This window comes from Cololabis saira, chromosome 11 (assembly GCF_033807715.1).
Source record: "Cololabis saira isolate AMF1-May2022 chromosome 11, fColSai1.1, whole genome shotgun sequence".
Classification (NCBI taxonomy): Eukaryota; Metazoa; Chordata; class Actinopteri; order Beloniformes; family Belonidae; genus Cololabis; species Cololabis saira.
This window is the reverse complement of record NC_084597.1, coordinates 1,827,330-1,845,258: the sequence shown is the minus strand read 5'-3', so window position 1 is coordinate 1,845,258 and position 17,929 is coordinate 1,827,330. Positions and strand designations below refer to the sequence as shown.

Genomic DNA, 17,929 nt, shown 5'->3' with positions numbered 1-17,929 from the left:
TGCAGATCCCCCCCTTTGGGGGGGGGGGAAAGCCGTGGTCCCTTTGGCCCGGAGCCAGAAAAGACGTCCTGCTCACCAGTTGAATGAAGGAAGAAGAGCCAAAGTCTCGGTGCAGCACGGAGTTTTGTATCTCCGCGCGCTGCGATGACGTCATCAGTGCCTCGCTCGGGATTGGGTGCGCGTCGCTCTCAGGCGCCGCCCCATCCCGCAAGGCATGCTGGGATTGTAGTTCATGGCACAGTCGCCATTTTATGAGGCACATTAAAGCCAGTTCCAGGCTGGGGGGGTTGCTGGTATTTAAGAAGCAGTACCATTTTGGAGGCCTGGTTTTCGGGCTCCGCTGTGTCCGGCCCCCCCCAGGGGGTGTCGTAAATCCCCAGGGAGTCTGTTTCCCTGGCAGAAACTTTCCTTGCTTGCTTTGATCCGTTTTGACCCCCCCTCTAGGGGTCATAAACTTGCTATCTCGGGCTAGGCAGTGGGGTCGCAAACGGACTATCTCGGCCGAGATCACCAGGAGGCACATTGCAGCCGATTTTCAGCTGAGCCGTTTCAAAGTTGGATATACACATTCACAAAGTGTTCATACATTTTATAAGTTCACATGGGCACATGGGCGAGCACAACACCTGGGTTCCAGGTTCTTCTCCTCTGTGGGGTTGCTGGTGGCCTGGGTTCCAGGTTCTTCTCCTCTGTGGGGTTGCTGGTGGCCTGGGTTCCAGGTTCTTCTCCTCTGGGGGGTTGCTTGTGGTCTGGGTTCCAGGTTCTCCTCTGTGGGGTTGCTGGTGACCTGGGTTCCAGGTTCTTCTCTGTGGGGTTGCTGGTGGCCTGGGTTCCAGGTTCTTCTTCTCTGTGGGGTTGCTGGTGGCCTGGGTTCCAGGTTCTTCTCTGTGGGGTTGCTGGTGGCCTGGGTTCCAGGTTCTTCTCTGTGGGGTTGCTGGTGGCCTGGGTTCCAGGTTCTTCTTCTCTGTGGGGTTGCTGGTGGCCTGGGTTCCAGGTTCTTCTCCTCTCAGGGGTTGCTGGTGGTCTGGGTTCCAGGTTCTTCTCCTCTGGGGGGTTGCTGGTGGCCTGGGTTCCAGGTTCTCCTCTGTGGGGTTGCTGGTGGCCTGGGTTCCAGGTTCTTCTCTGTGGGGTTGCTGGTGGCCTGGGTTCCAGGTTCTTCCGTGTCGGCCTCCGGTCTCGTGGGTGGCGGGGTTGCCCCCTCCCACTATAGACACACTTCAGGTGGAGCTTTGTTTGGTTTATTACACACACACACACACACACACACACACATACACACATACATACATACACACACACACACACACACACACACACACACACACACACACACACACACACACACACACACACACACACACACACACACACACACACACACACACACACACACACTGGATTCTTCACCTGCATGCTTGCTCTGTAGTTTTTGGGGTTAGGTAGCGGTAGCGATAGCTTAGCTCAGACTGCGATCAGATCTCAAGATTTGGGTCGATTGCTGTTCGTGTTTTGGTCGGCTCCGTGCCGGTTTCGTGTTTTGTTTGTGTTTTTTTGTTGCAGATTTCCAGTGCTTGACGTGTGTCTCCGTGTGTTCCTGCTTCCTGGATTGGCAGTGGATGTCGTCACCCCCCACCACCCCCCCCCCCCAAAAAAAACAAAAAAAAGTCACTGGGTTTGTATGTGTATATTTATGAATGTGTACGCATATGTGTGCGTATATATATGTATATATATTAAATATAGTAATAATGCACATATATATACCTTTGGTTTCTACCGTCATGGTATCAATCATTAATATGTGTGCAGACAAGGTGAAAAAAAAAAAAAAAAAAAAAGGTGCTATATAGATAAACTTGAACTTGAACTTTGAACGGAGCCTGAGGGTTTAATCGCTGAATCAGTCACGTGGTCCAGCCAGGTGGCAAGATATCTGACCTTATCGTGTCCAGCCCCGCCCGGCTATTCATTCGCTCCTCGTCCGTTATAGGATCCATTATAAAATTATTTTATTTGTTCTGAAATCTTTACATGGTCTTGAACCTTCTCATATCTGAGGTCTTTTAACGGTCCATAAACCTTCTCGGGCTCTTAGGTCAGCTGACCAGGTCTAACAGTCCCCCCCCCCATGGCTTAAGAGCAGGGAGACCAGGCCTCTTCTCCCCATCCGCTACCGTCTTCATTTCAAACTTCTCCTGACTGCTTACAAATCCCTCCACGGCCTCCTGGCCCCCACATACCGGTCTGAGATTCTCCACCACCACGGCCTCCTGGCCCCCACATACCAGTCTGAGATTCTCCACCACCACGGCCTCCTGGCCCCCACATACCAGTCTGATATTCTCCACCACCACGGCCTCCTGGCCCCCACATACCAGTCTGAGATTCTCCACCACCACATCCATCTAGAGCATCCCCGTCAGCCCACCAACTGTTGTTGGAAGTGCCCAGGACCAGCTTAAACCCAGGGGGGACAGAGCCTTTGCTGTGGCCCCCAAACTCTGGTACTACTGGTACTATAAGTGGTACTACTGGTACTATAACTGGTACTACTGGTACTATAACTGGTACTACTGGTACTATAACTGGTACTATAACTGGCTCTACTGGTACTATAACTGGGACAGAGCCTTTGCTGTGGCCCCCAGACTCTGGAACTCCCTTCCCCTACACCTCCGGGCGGCCCAGTCCTTACATATTTTAAAATCTCAGTTAAAGACCCACCTTTTTCCTTTGCTTTTAATTAGTGTCTTTTATACTGTCTTATTCAGATGTTTTCTCTTAGCCCTTTTCTAGTCCCTTTTTCATGTCTTCGCTTTTTAAAGCACTTTCTGTGAAGCACTTTGATTGCGGCTCAGCCGTTTGTTTCTGTGCTATATAAAATACAATTTGACTTGACTTGACTTGACTCTTCAGTAAGTGGCCCTGAACTCTGGACCGAGCTGCCGCTGCACCTACACCCGGCTCCTTCTATGGCTGTTTTTAAATATCATCTTAAAACTCATTTTTACTCTCTAGCTTTTAACTCGCCATGAGTGTTCATTTATCTGTTTTATGTTTTACATTGTCCTGTTTTGTTTTTATTTTTCTCCACTTGTCCAGCACTTTGGTCAGCGGTTGTTGTTTTTAAAGTGCTATATAGATAAACTTGAACTTGAACTTTGAACGGAGCCTGAGGGTTTAACGGCTGAATCAGTCACGTGGTCCAGCCAGGTGGCAAGATATCTGACCTTATCGTGTCCAGCCCCGCCCCTGAGTGAAGAAATCCTTCATTACTCAGAGTTTTTGTTCAGGGGAAGGTTAAACTGTCTGACAGTTGCTACGAAGAGGACGATGGCGCAGCAGGAAAACCAGCTCGACCCAGTTAAATTCTCTTGTTCCATCTGTTTGGATCTTTTAAAGGATCCGGTGGCTATTCCCTGTGGACACAGTTACTGTATGAAGTGTATTAAGGACTTCTGGGATGAAGGAGAGAAGAAACTCCCCAGCTGTCCTCAGTGTCGACGCACGTTTATTCCGAGGCCAGAGCTGCTGAAAAACACCATGTTAGCTGATTTATTGGAGGAACTGAAGAAGACTGGACTCCAAGCTGCTCCTGCTGATCACTGCTATGCTGGACCTGAAGATGTGGCCTGTGATGTCTGCTCTGGGAGAAAACTGAAAGCTGTCAAGTCCTGTTTGGTCTGTCTGGCCTCTTACTGCCAGAAACACCTTCAACCTCACCGTGATTCATCTACATTCAAGAAACACCAGCTGGTGGATCCCTCCAAGAACCTGCAGGACAACATCTGCCCCCGTCATGGTGAGGTGATGAAGATGTTCTGTCGTACTGATCAGAAGTGTATCTGCTATCTCTGCTCTGTGGATGAACATAAAGGCCACGACACGGTCACAGCTGCAGCAGAAAGGACTGAGAGGCAGAGAGAGATGGAGGTGAGTCGACAACAAATCCAGCAGGAGATCCAGGACAGAGAGGGAGATGTGAAGCTGCTTCAGCAGGAGGTGGAGGCCATCGATCAGTCTGCTGATAAAACAGTGGAGGACAGTGAGGAGATGTTCACTGAGCTGATCTCTCTCCTCCAGAAGAGAAGCTCTGAGGTGAAGCAGCAGATCAGATCCCAGCAGGAAACTGAAGTGAGGAAAGTCAGAGAGCTGGAGGAGAAGCTGCAGCAGGAGATCAGTGACCTAAAGAGGAGAGACGCTGAGATGAAGCAGTTCTCAGACATCGAGGACCACAACCAGTTCCTCCACAACTGCCCCTCACTGCCACCACTCAGTCAGTCCAAACACTCCTCCAGCATCAGCATCCGTCATCTCACACACTCCTCCAGCATCAGCATCCGTCCTCTCAGGTACTGCATATTTACAACATATTTAACTGTTTACTTCGACATGCACGTCGGGGCACTCGTCACGTGATCAGGATCTCCGCTCGTTACTCTGACGTAGAGGGGACGCTCAGGGAATTCCCTGTGGTTGACGAAATGGGAGAAACAATGGGTTAAAGCAATGAATTTAAATATCGCCTGTTTCCACTCCCTGGTTCCAAAGCCATTAAAAATGATATTTTGTGGCTGGATGACGCTCTGGTTAAGGTCTGGTTAGGTTAAAGCACCACTTATGATTGGTTAGAAGTAGGGAACGGTTGACAACAGATCCCAATTGACTTCGCATAGGTACAAGATCCATGTTGCTCACACAGAGTTGACCTCTTTCGGTGCTGGTGCCACGGAAAATAGTGGTGAGAGGTCGTGGGCATTTCAAGGATTTTTGTGAGATCCGGTTGGAAACGTCGCAGCTTCACATTAAGCCTGAATTATGGTTCCACGTTAAATCGACGCAGAGCCTACTGCGTAGGGTACGCAGCAACGCGCGCCGTACGGTGTGCATCGCCACGTACCCTACGCCGTAGGCTCTGCGTTGGTGTAACGTGGAACCATAAATCAGCCTTTGTTCTGGCGAGATCTGAAAAAACTTTACAACAACGAGCAAGCGAGTGATTATGTACATTCACTGAGTGAATATCGTGAAAGTAAAATATATATTTCTCGCTAGAAATGTAATCAAAACGCATTTTTATGCAGAAACTAACTCAAAATATTGATTTTTTTCACTAAAAAATTAGGAATGTCCGCCATGTTTTTTGGTGTCACGGCCAGAATCTTGAAAGTCACGTGACTTGGACGCAAAACTAATAGGCAGAAAAAATGTAACAATTCAAGGGCTATTATTGTAACTCCTCTACGTTTTTGCACTTTGGACCAACGTAGGCAGGGTACGTTTTTATGTGAGACTTGGTTGCAATCCTGCGACGATGCACATTACTTTTCTCAGTCAAAAGTGTTACCATGGCGACGATAGACGCCAAAAAGCGCCCCCCCCACCCCAGAGTCCAGAGTCATTGTGATGGAACATCAACTTCCAACAGGTTTAATGAACCTCTGTCATGGTCTGAGGGGTCTGTATCGCCTTCACTGGCACTATGTAACTTTGAGGAGCATGGTAGGAACCCTGCCACACTAAAAAACTACACATTTTTATGGTTTTGACTGCTTTACGGCATACGTCACTTCCCCCTCCTTCCCCATTCGTAGTCTAGATGAAAATGGGCGGAGCGTGGAGCGCAGAGCTCAGCAGAAGCTGGTAACCCGTTGCTGCGTTGTGGTTATTCTGTAACCATGGTAACCATGGTAACCCGTTGCTGCGTTGTGGTTATTCTGTAACCATGGTAACCATGGTAACCCGTTGCTGCGTTGTAGCTGCAGCAGCTCCACACAACAGACGTGGGGAAAATATCGCTAATGGTTTAACTTTTCACCACTTTCCTGCTCGGAGGCAGAACCACGCAGGCCAAGTATCTGATATAACAGAGTAAAAGAGTGAAAGAGTCGTCGGCTCGCTTGGATCGCGGCTGTAACGACCAAACCTTCCACACAGTAAAGCCTGAATTATGGTTCTGCGTTAAATCGACGCGACCGAGGCTCTGCGTCGATTTAACGCAGAACCATAAATCAGCCTTAAACCACAAACACTCACACAGACCGGGTCGGATCAAAACACGGGTTTTATTCCCCACTTCTCCAGCTAAACGCAGTTGCTGGCCAGCTCTCTGCGGTGCAATTAACCCCAATCTTCAGATAAAACTAGTTTGTTAGAGGAAAAAATATTAACTCTTATTTGTAGCTGCAGAGGAAAAAAATAATCTCACGAGGAAAACAAAAATATTGCTCACGCCTCGGAGCCTCTTCACCATAATATAGCAGTCAAAAAAAAAGAAAAGAGAAGTAAGAGGGATACAAAACATGTACTGTATGTTGTACTATTATACAAATTTATTGAAACACATGGCTCTTCAGTAGGGATTTCATACGGATCCAGACCGTTAATAATCATTATTTTCTCCATATACCGCTCCCTGGCTTCCTTGTTTAAGGTATCCCGGTAAATTCCAGTTCCTTTCCAGCAGTTTAACATCTTTTTTTTTGCGTTCCGTCTGTTCACTTGGTGAAACAGAAAAGCGTCCCATCTTCTCTCAAAACAAATGCAGCGACGGGACAGGAGTTTTCCGGCAGTACGCGCTGGTGCTCATGGGAAACGTAGTGTTCTTTCTGGTAAAGCACTACCGCTTTTGTCCAAAAGATGCCGCCAAACTCAGAAAAGCTGAAAGTTACGTTGTGCTGCTTTAACTAAAGTTAGTCATCCTAGGCTCATACCAGTCCACATTATCCTCCTCTCTCTCCTCCTCTGATAGGAGCATTTGCACAGACTTATGAACAGCAGAAAATTCCTCCATGGCTTCATGAAATGATCTCAAACACCCATTAACATGATCAACACTTCCACCATCCTGTAGTAATGCTTTGATTTCATTCATTTTTCTCGTGCACGCGCCCAGTCTTCCCTTGCGGGACGCTTTGAGTGTTTTTAACATGGTTTCTGCCCCCTGTGCGTTTTCTGGGACGTCCATTTTATTTTTTTTCACTGTCGTTTGATGGTGTTGTATTTTATCCGTTTGTTTTATCCGTTTGTTTACGGAACAGCACCGTCCTCGCGCGACGCTCCTTTAATTATCTTTCATCATGTGCGTCTGCAGACACATCCAACCTCAGTTTATGTCACAGACACTATTTGCACTCTTCCGTTTAGCTCACGTCATCACTTTCATTTCATAACATTTCCAGCAATCCGTAAACCGTATCCGTATCAATCCGTATCCGTTAACCAGCGCTGTTCATTCCTCTGATTTACTCACGACCTGATCTTATCTGTCCATAATAACAACACAAACACCAGCCCCCACAAACCAATTCATATTCACCTTCTTTCAAATAAAGGATGAAGTAAATAAAGTTTATTTAGACTAACCAAGATGAACTTTGGCCTCAACAGGTACTTTCAGGACGTGGCAGCAGCCGTGTCAGAGGTCAGAGGTCGACTACAGGACATCCTGAGAGACACGTGGACAGACGTCTCACTGGCCGTCGCTGACGTGGATGTTTTACTGTCACAACCAGAACCAGAACCAGAACCAACGAGCAGAGCTGGATTCCTGAAGTATTCATGTGAAATCACTCTGGATCCAAACACAGTAAACACATATCTGTTACTGTCAGAGCAGAACAGAAAGGTGACGTTAATGAAGCAACCTCAGTCTTATTCTGATCATCCAGACAGATTCAGTGATAATTATCAGGTTCTGAGTAGAGAGAGTCTGACTGGACGTCGTTACTGGGAGGTGGAGAGAGCAGGTGGAGTTTATGTAGCAGTTTCATACAAGAATATCAGCAGATCAGGGGGGGAAAGTGCATTTGGATTTAATGATAAATCTTGGTCACTAGATTGTTCCTCAGGCAGTTATGTATTCAGGTACAACAGCATCAAAACCTCCGTCTCAGGTCCTGCTTCCTCCAGAATAGGAGTTTACCTGGATCACAGAGCAGGAGTTGTGTCCTTCTACAGCGTCTCTGGAACCATGACCCTCCTCCACAGAGTCCAGACCTCCTTCACTCGGCCGCTCCACGCTGGAGTCAGGATTCACTGGAATACTGGAAACTCAGCTGAGTTCTGTAAACTCAAATAAGATCGAGTTTCCTCTTCATGTCTTTATTTTTCTTCTTTTCTACTTTCTCTGATGGATGGAGGGACGTTTTTGTTCTATAAGTTGATGTTTTGTTGTTATTTCCTCTTTTGGAGGTGGAAGTTGTTCTTTTGTAGATTCACCTGGGAATTATTAATAATATTAACATCTTGTATTTCATTATAAAAACATAGAAATAAGCCTGTGTTATAATTGTTAACTGTTAGTTTTCATGTGTTTTTTATGTTGTATTTCTCTTTTCTTCCACTTCTTTAAAATAATTTGTTCTTTTGTGTTGGACCAATCACCACCTCAAATTCCTTGTGTGTTAAATTGGTTGGAAATAAACTTCTTTCTGATTGCGATGGCGATGGCGATTGTGATGGTGATTGTGATTCTGATTCTGATTGTGATGGTGATGGTGATGGTGATAGTGATGGTGATGGTGATGGTGATGGTGATGGTGATTGTGATTGTGATGAACTCCACCAGACCTTCTTCATCTCTGATTTCACGTCTGCATTCAGACTCGTTTCCTCCTTCATTATCAAACCAAAGGTTCTTGTTTTCTAAAGATAAACATATAGTTTATGTAGTAAATGATTCCAGAGATGTGAGTGACAGCAGCGACGCAGCAAACGGTTGAGTGAAGCCTCTAGTTGGTGTGAGAGTGTCGGGGCCGGTAGTCGTCGCTGCAGCTGCAGGACCAGACTAGATCTGCACATCACATGTTGCTGATTTCCAAACCTGTTGACCATGTTTCATGTTTAACAATCTGAATATTTAATGAGAAATAAAACTTCTGATGTTCTAAAAAAAACATTGAGATCTTCTTTTTTGTTGTGTTGTAGAGAAGTCGGCTAAGTCTGCTGGATATTAACAAGACACAGAGACATCGGTTCAGGGTAAATACTGGCGAGGAGAGAAGTCAGAGGACGAGCAGTCCCAATCCTGCAAACGTCTCTGTCCGTCTCTGCTTCGTCTCCTCTTTTTATTACTTTGGGAACTGGTTACACGAGCACCAGCAGCATCAGGGTGGGGGTTAAGGCTGCTCATGCTCAGAAATCATTAGCTCACAATAGTAGAATTCAATTCAATTTTATTTATATAGCGTCTAATACAACAGATGTTGTCTCTAGACGCTTTCCAGAGATCCAGAACATGAACATAAACATAAACATAAACATAAACATAAACATAAACATAAACATAAACATAAACATAAACCCCCGAGCAGTTATTACATAAACAATGGCAGGTAAAAACTCCCTTAGTGGGAGAAAAGCCTTAAGCCAAACAGTGGCAAGAAAAACTCCCCTTTAGGACGGAAGAAACCTTGAGCAGGACCAGGACCAGAGAGGGGGGGGGCACAGGCAGGCGGAAGCAGCAACAGCAGACATCCACGTAGGCAGGTGGAAGAAGCAATGGGATGACCAGGGGGGGGGGGGGCGGGAACACAGGCCAGAACGCAGCTCCTGAGGCTCCGGCCTGCAAACATGCACAAAAGAGAAAAAAAGGGGGGCAGCACAAGAAACTACAGGGACGATGGACAAAAATGATAGCTATGAGATATTTATAATAAATAAAAATGGTAATGGAGAAGAGAGGCAGGGAAGAGGAGAGGAGAAGAAGGGTGAGAGGCACCGCCCAGCGGATCATGTCGGTCCCCCCTGCAGCATAGGCCTATAGCAGCATATCTACCACCAAGCTATATTTGAGACTAACTATTATAGTCGTGTTCTATAGCTGCAACTATGACTACTGACTCTAACACACTAGAGTTTACACTACCTAGAGATTTACCAACACCAGCTAGAGGTTTACTAAACACTAACTATAGGCTTTACTAAACAGAAAGGTTTTAAGTTTAGTTTTAAAGGTGGAGGTGGTGTCAGCCTCCTTAACCCAGATTGGAAGTTGGTTCCAAAGTAATGGTGCCTGATAGCAGAACGCCCGCCCTCCAAATCTACATTTGGATACTCTAGGAACTACGAGTAAACCTGCACTCTGAGAACAGAGAGCTCTGCCAGGAACATAAGGCTCTATCAGGTCTTGTAAATAATGCGGAGCTAAGCCGTTTTGGGCTTTATATGTAAGTAATAAAATTTTAAATTAAATTCTGAATTTTACAGGTAGCCAATGGAGCGACGCTAACACTGGAGAGACGTGGTCTCTCCTGCTAATTCCTGTCAGTACTCGTGCTGCTGCATTCTGGATCAGCTGGAGCCTATTCAGCAAATTACTTGGACATCCTGCTAACAACACATTACAGTAATCCAGTCTAGAAGATACAAACGCATGAACTAGTTTTTCTGCATCCCTCTGCGAGAGGATTTTCCTAATTTTTGCAATATTACGGAGATGGAAAAACGCTATTTTACAAACCTGATTAACATATGGTTTAAACGACAAATCCTGATCGAAAACAACACCAAGGTTTCTCACAGTTGCACTGGAAGCCATCGCAACACCATCTAATCTAGTAGAAGAATACTAGCAGTCAGTTCATATCTTTAGCCTAGATGCGGTCAGGCCTCGCCCTCCGTTGGAATCTGGCCGTTTCCTTCCTGCTTGACAGAACACGTTCACACACTACTGGTTGGTAAGAGGACGTGCGCTACCCCCACATTCTGAGCTTGACAGAGCAGCTTGGTCTAGTCACAATCTCCCTGGTGGAATGAAAACAAAACGCTCCTCCAGGACTCCTGTGGACCGGTATCAGAACTATACCGAGCTGATAACAGGACTATGAATGAGGAGCAGATCTGGGGCAAAGTTCACAGACTTACCGCTCACTCACACACACTCTTTGAACCCTCTGCAACACCAACTAGCTCTGTGGAAGTCGCACAGCCACGGGACCAAAAGATCCTAGCAAAGGGCCTTCTGCATTGCAACATAGTCAAAAATCAGTCTCCCAGCTCAAAGCGTTAGTGAATTGTGCAAAAAACACACAAAAAAGGCCCGAAAGGCAACACACGCGGTGACCTTTGACACTTCCGAAGGTCACACAGATCTGAAACTCGGCACAGTGGATGAGAGTCACTTCCTGATACAGAGTCTAGAATTTCAGCCTCCTAACTCAAAGCGTTAGTGAACTGTGCAAAAATAGACACGAAATAGGCCTCATAGGCAAACCTATAACAATACATAACAAACCTCCTGTGCCTACTGAGCATTAATAACATGTCATAATCGAAGGAGAACTAATTAAATCGGATGTCCTTAACATGAACCTATTGTATTATTGAATTATCAAGGACACTTTCATGTTTTTGTGTTTAGAAATTTTAAAGATATTAAAAGAAAACCATAACACAATGAGGAAAATACTGTGGCGAACAAGTCATGCCCAGAGCGTGTCTCGAACCCCAGTCTCCCAGACCAAAGTCAACTGCACTAACCAGTCTCCCAGACCACAGTCAACTGCACTAACCAGTCTCCCAGACCATAGTCAACTGCACTAACCAGTCTCCCAGACCACAGTCAACTGCACTAACCAGTCTCCCAGACCACAGTCACTGCACTAACCAGTCGGCCAAATGCTGATGTGTTGCCCAGGCGGGCAAGGCCTTATCTTATCTGTGGTCGTTACACTATTTTCCAAAAAGTATTGTTTTTAATGGACAAGATCCGGCATTTTACGTTGAATTCTATTGTTCAGGTTTTAAAATTCTAACTAAATACATAAAAAAGGGAGGTGAGGTGTGAGCTTCATAACAAAACTTCTGTGCCTACTGAGCATTAATAACATGGGGTTAGCCATAGAAAGGGGCGATAACAGCCTCCTGCGCCTACTAGTAGGTAGAGTAGGGCCATACTGGCCCATATCTATGGGATGATTGTTATCGTTTTCTCCTTCATTCCATGGTATGACAGCAGTCAAATCGGGTGACGGATCCCATTGACTTCACATAGTACTATATCCGTGGTGCTCCCATTAAAACCTCAATAAAACACTGCTAAAACAGCGTTGAAAAACATGCTTTTACAAACTGACAGTAACAAACAGTACCTTGCGCGACAAAAACTCATAATTTAGCCACTATTATAAAGAATAATATGTAAATAATAATAATGTCATAATCCGTGTATATATCACGACAACGGATCCCATTGACTTTGCATAGTACTATATCCGTGGTATATACACGGAATTATACCATTTTCCGTGTATATACCACGGAAAATAGTGGTGAGAGGTCGTGGGCATTTCACGGATTTTTGTGAGATCAGGTTGGAGCAATTATTACATAAACACTGGCAGGTAAAAACTCCCCTTTAGGAGGGAAGAATCCGGGACCAGGACCTGATCATAAGGGGGGACCCAGACTGGGCAGAGCAGCACGCAGCTCCTGAAGCTCTGGCCTGCAAACATACACAAAAGAGAAAAAGGGGGGGGGGGGGGCAGACCAGCACAACAAACTACAAGAACGATGGACAAAAATGATGGTGAGAGGAGAAAGGCTGGCCGGCTAATGGCATTAGCCGGCCAGCCTGCTTTTAGCCTTCTGCTGTTGCCTGTTACTAGGCTGTTAGCCTGTCATTATCAGGCTAGCCTGTTGTTAGCCTGCTACTGCCTGTCATTAGCCTGTTAGCCTGTCGTTAGCCTGCTACTACCTTGTTGTTAGCTGTTGCCGACTATCATTAGCCTGTTAGCTAACTACTATTCTGTCATTAGCTTGATGCTAGCCTCTCGTTAGCCTGTCATTAGCTGGGTAGCCTGCTGTTAGCCTGCTACTACCTTGTTGTTAGCTGTTGTTAGCTTGGCGGTCACCTGGTGGTTACGTTTTCTCTGCTGCAAAAAGGTTAGCAGGTTGAGGTTCAGACCGGTTTAGACCGGTTCCGTTTGGTTCTTTACTTCATGATTCTGATGAACCACAGTTCAACATCAATGGGAGTTTTTTATTGTCAGTAAATCCTTATTTATCATTAGTTTAGTCAGTTTCAAGTCATTTCAGTGATAATTGTGGTTTGTAGATGTTGCATGAACGTCAACAGTTTGAGGTTAACGTACCTGCTCAGGTAAAAGTGGGCGTGGTTTATGAGTGAGCTTTGAACAGGCTGTTGGGAGGAAACCACCTTTCTTTTTTTTTTTTAATTTATTTACATACAGTGCAAACGACAAAAGACAACATCAGTATGTGTGTGTGTGTGTGTGTGTGTGTGTGTGTGTGTGCGTGCCGTGTTTTAGTGTAAATAAGATGATGAAAATAGATACATAAATTGAGAATATTAATTCAAGAGTGAACAAATAAATAATTATCATATAGAGTGGTGTAGCATGATATCATATAAATATAGCATAATAAATATAGGAAACCATCAGATCTCAAGATTTAGGTCGATTGCTGTTATTGTTTTGGTCGGCTCCGTGCCGGTTTCGTGCTTTGTTTGTGGTTTTTTGTTGCAGATTTCCAGTGCTTGACGTGTGTCTCCGTGTGTTCCTGCTTCCTGGATTGGCAGTGGATGTCGTCACCCCCCCCCCCCCCCCCCCCCCAAAAAAAAAAAAAAAAAAACACTGGGTTTGTATGTGTATATTTATGAATGTGTACGCATATGTGTGCATATATATATATATATGTATATATATTAAATATAGTAATAATGCACATATATATACCTTTGGTTTCTACCTTCATGGTATCAATCATTAATATGCGTGCAGACAAAAAAATAAAAAATAAAAGTCTCAAGTAATATGTCAAAGTGGCCTTTCAAAATAAAAGTCTCAAGTAATATGTCAACGTGGCCTTTCAAAATAAAAGTCGATATAATATGTAACCAAGGCATTTGAAAGTAAGTGTCATGAAATGTAATAGGTAAACACGGCATTTCAAAAAAAAAGTCCACACATCATAAACATAGTTTGTTTTGTACAAAATACACATTTTTAATCATGGAACACAATTATACAACTAACAGAAATGTGCAAAAGGAAAAAAAAATAAAAGTCGTGAAGTGTCCACTAAAAGACCCGGGAAAAAAGGACCTTTTTTCAAAATAAAAGTCGTGAAGTGTCGACTAAAAGACCCGGAAAAAAAGGACGTTTTTTCAAAATAAAAGTCGTGAAGTGTCCACTAAAAGACCCGGGAAAAAAAGACCTTTTTTCAAAATAAAAGTCCTGAAGTGTCCACTAAAAGACCCGGAAAAAAAAAAAAAGTTCAAAATAAAAGTCCTGAAGTGTCCACTAAAAGACCCGGAAAAAAAAGACCTTTTTTCAAAATAAAAGTCGTGAAGTGTCCACTAAAAGGCCTTTTTTCAAAATAAAAGTCGTGAAGTGTCCACTAAAAGACCTTTTTTCAAAATAAAAGTCGTGAAGTGTCCACTAAAAGACCTTTTTTCAAAATAAAAGTCGTGAAGTGTACACTAAAAGACCTGGAAAAAAAAAAGTAATTTTTTTCAAAATAAAAGTCGTGAAGTGTCCACTAAAAGACCTTTTTTCAAAATAAAAGTCGTGAAGTGTCCACTAAAAGACCCTTTTTCAAATTAAAAGTGCTGAAGTGTCCACTAAAAGACCCGGAAAAAAAAGACCTTTTTTCAAAATAAAAGTCGTGAAGTGTCCACTAAAAGACCCTTTTTCAAAATAAAAGTGGTGAAGTGTCAACTAAAAGACCCGGAAAAAAGACCTTTTTTCAAAATAAAAGTCGTGAGTGTCCACTAAAAGACCGGGAAAAAAATACCTTTTTTCAAAATAAAAGTCGTGAAGCGTCCACTAAGACCCGGAAAAAAAGACCTTTTTTTCAAAATAAAAGTCGTGAAGCGTCCACTAAAAGACCTGGAAAAAAACAAACTTTTTTCAAAATAAAAGTGAAGTGTCCACTAAAAGACCTTTTTTCAAAATAAAAGTCTTGAATTGTCCACTAAAAGACCCGGTCGAACTCGGTCTGGCTGGTGGCGGCCGGGTTCCGGTTCTGGTTGGGCTGCTGCTGCGGCAGGTGGCCGCGGCGGCGCGGCGGCGCCAGGTACTCGAACATGGACGTGTTGTGGGTGGAGAGCATGTTCTTCAGGTCCGACGGCATGGGGTCGGACCAGAAGAAGTCGTGGTTGAGGGCGTCGTCGCTGTCGGTGCGCTGGGCCGGGTCCAGGACCAGCAGCTTGTCGATCAGGTCCAGGGCGTACGGATCCTTCACGTACGCCTTCAGACGGTCCTTCACCTTCCTCTTCTGGCCCTTCGGAAGCTCCATCTTCTGGTACAGCTCGTACTTCTTATCCACGCCGGGCCAGACCTGGGGGGGGAGGTCAGAGGTCAGGGGGGGGTCAGGGGGGGAAACAGTACCTAGGAACCAGTTTCGGGGGCCCTCAAAGTGTTGAAATGTTGAGAAAAAAAAGTCGAAATGTCGAGAAAAGTCAAAATTTTGTGAAAAAAGTCGAAATGACGAGAAAAAAAGTCAAAATTTTGTGAAAAATGTTGAAATTTAGAGAAAAAAGCAAAAATGTTGAAAACGCACGAAAGAACGCACGCACGAAAAAACGCACGCACGAAAAAGGAAAAAAAGGGAAAAAAATGTGAAATGTCAAGAAGAAGTCAAAATTTTGTGAAAAACGTCGAAATGTAGAGAAAAAAGTGGAAATGTAGAGAAAAAATACTTGAAATGTAGAGGGGTGGAGGTCAGAGGTCAGGGGGGGAAACAGTACCTAGGAACCAGTTTCGGAGGCCCCCCTGAATCGGGGGCCCTCAAAGTGTTGAAATGTCGAGAAAAAAAACGCAAAATTTTGAGGAAAGTCAAAATTTTGTGAAAAACGTTGAAATGTAGAGAAAAAAGTCGAAATGTCAAGAAAAAAAGTAAAAATTTAGAGGAAAAAAAAGGCGAAATGTCGAGAAAAAAGTCGAAATGACGAGAAAAAAAGTCAAAATTTTGTGAAAAACGTTGAAATGTAGAGAAAAGTCGAAATGTCAAGAAAAAAAGTAAAAATTTAGAGAAAAAAAGGCGAAATGTCGAGAAAAAAGTCGAAATGACGAGAAAAAGTCAAAAGTTTGTGAGAAACTTTGAAATGTAGAGAAAAATGTTGAAAACGCACGGAAAAATGCACGAAAGAACGCACGCACGAAAAAACTGAAAAAAAGTCAAAATGTCGAAGAAAAAAGTCAAAATTTAGAGAAAAAAAAGGCGAAATGTCGAAAAAAAGTCAAAATTTTGTGAAAAACGTTGAAATGTTGAAAACGCACGAAAGAACGCACGCACGAAAAAACGGAAAAAAGTAAAAATGTTGAGAAAAAAAGTTCAAATTTTGTGAAAAACGTTGAAATGTAGAGAAAAGTCGAAATGTCAAGAAAAAAAGTAAAAATTTAGAGAAAAGAAAAAAGGCGAAATGTCGAGAAAAAAGTCGAAATGTTGAAAACACACGAAAGAACGCACGCACGAAAAAACGGAAAAAAGTTAAAATGTTGAAAAAAGTCGAAATTTGTCGAGAAAAAACATGAAAAAACGCACACACGAAAAAACGGAAAAAAGGTCAAAATGTTGAAAACGCACGAAAGAACGCACGCATGAAAAAACGTACACACGCACGAAAAAGGAAAAAGGAAAAAAAAAGTCAAATGCCAAGAAAAAAAGTCAATTTTTTTTAAAAAAGTCTAAATGTTGAAAACGCACAAAAGGGCGCACGCACGAAAAAACGGAAAAAAAGTCAAAATGTCGGGAAAAAAAAGGCGAAATGTTGAGAAAAAAAGTCAAAATTTTGTGAAAAACTGCCCCCCCCCTGGCGTCCCCCCCGGCCCCCCTCTGGGGGCCACCCCTGCCCCCCCTGCCCCCCTGGCCCCTCCCGCTCTCACCTCGGCCGTGATGGAGCCGCACAGCTGGCTGATCAGGGTCAGCTGGTGCTGCTCCGTGTTGCCCTGCATGATGGGAGATCGGGTCCACATCTCCGCCATGATGCAGCCGGCCCCCCAGAGGTCGATGGGGGGGCCGTAGTCTCGCTCGCCTAGGGGGGGGAAAAATAGATTAAAAAATAAATAAATAAAAAATAAAGGCCCAATTGGGCTGAAACTTTGCCAGATCTGGCAACACAGATTCCGGAAGATTCTCCTCAAAACCATGAAAATAAACTTTGAATCAAACATTATCTATGTTCAACCCGTCAATTATTGAACTATTCGGGAATAATTTCTCCTAAATATTTAGTAAAAACAGGAAAAGCAGCACAAATATCTATTTTAATTGGGCTAAAACTTGCCCAACCTGGCAATGCGGTTTCAGGAGATTCTCCTCAAAACAATGAAATAAAACTTTTTAATGATTAAGATTCTAAAATCAAGACCCTCTGATTGAGATTTAAGACTTTTTAATACCATTTTCAAACCAAATTTAGGTCGAGGTTGCCAGATCTCACAATATCCAGTCCAAACGGGATGTACAACCCGCCAAAATAATGAAAAACCTGGTTCAAATTAAAAATTATTTGTTAAAACCGTCAATTATTACATTATTTGTGAATAATTTCTCGTAAATATTTAGTAAAAACCAGGAAAAAGCAGCCCAAACTTATATTCTTCAGCCCAATTGGGCTGAAACCTGCCCAACCTGGCAACACAGATTGAGGAGATTCTCCTCAAAACGATGAAATGAAACTTTTTAATGATTAAAAATTCAAAAATGAACTCCCTTGGATCAAGATTTAAGACAAATTTTTGCTAAAATAAAGCCTTACATATATACTTAAACGTGGCATTACAAAATAAGTGTCATACAGTGTAATACGTAAAAAAGGCATTTCAAACTAAACGTTTCATGAAATTTTATACTTAAACATGAGATTTAGACAAAAGACGTTTAAAGGCCAAATATTAAAAAATAAAAGCATTTAAGAAATTACAGGTGTATTAGCGTTAGAGAAACGTTAGAGGGCTCT

General features: G+C 43.7%; 2 protein-coding genes across 2 annotated transcripts in view; one reads left to right on the top strand and one right to left on the bottom strand.

Annotated features, from left to right (window-relative positions):
- The first annotated feature begins 3,326 nt into the window (after positions 1–3,326).
- LOC133454509 (tripartite motif-containing protein 16-like) lies at positions 3,327–8,080 on the top strand. Its single transcript, XM_061733230.1, has 2 exons — positions 3,327–4,352; positions 7,390–8,080. Exons 1-2 carry the CDS (start codon positions 3,334–3,336, stop codon positions 8,078–8,080), a joined length of 1,710 nt encoding a protein of 569 aa, XP_061589214.1. The 5' UTR covers positions 3,327–3,333.
- Positions 8,081–14,837: 6,757 nt separating this feature from the next.
- LOC133454508 (cyclin-dependent kinase 9) overlaps positions 14,838–17,929 on the bottom strand; it is a 14,972-nt gene continuing 11,880 nt past the window's right edge. Inside the window, exons 7-8 of the mRNA XM_061733229.1 lie at positions 16,854–17,002; positions 14,838–15,306 (exon numbers count right to left, since the gene is read on the bottom strand). Of these exons, the coding sequence (XP_061589213.1) occupies positions 14,941–15,306; positions 16,854–17,002 (515 nt within the window). The 3' untranslated portion in view covers positions 14,838–14,940. The remainder of the gene's footprint in view (positions 15,307–16,853; positions 17,003–17,929) is intronic.

Excerpts from the sequence above, each read along its gene's own strand:
- LOC133454509 (XM_061733230.1), top strand. The coding sequence starts at position 3,334 with ATGGCGCAGCAGGAAAACCAGCTCGACCCAGTTAAATTCTCTTGTTCC. Across the intron at positions 4,353-7,389 it reads ATCAGCATCCGTCCTCTCAG|GTACTTTCAGGACGTGGCAG; the intron begins GTACTGCATATT and ends TGGCCTCAACAG.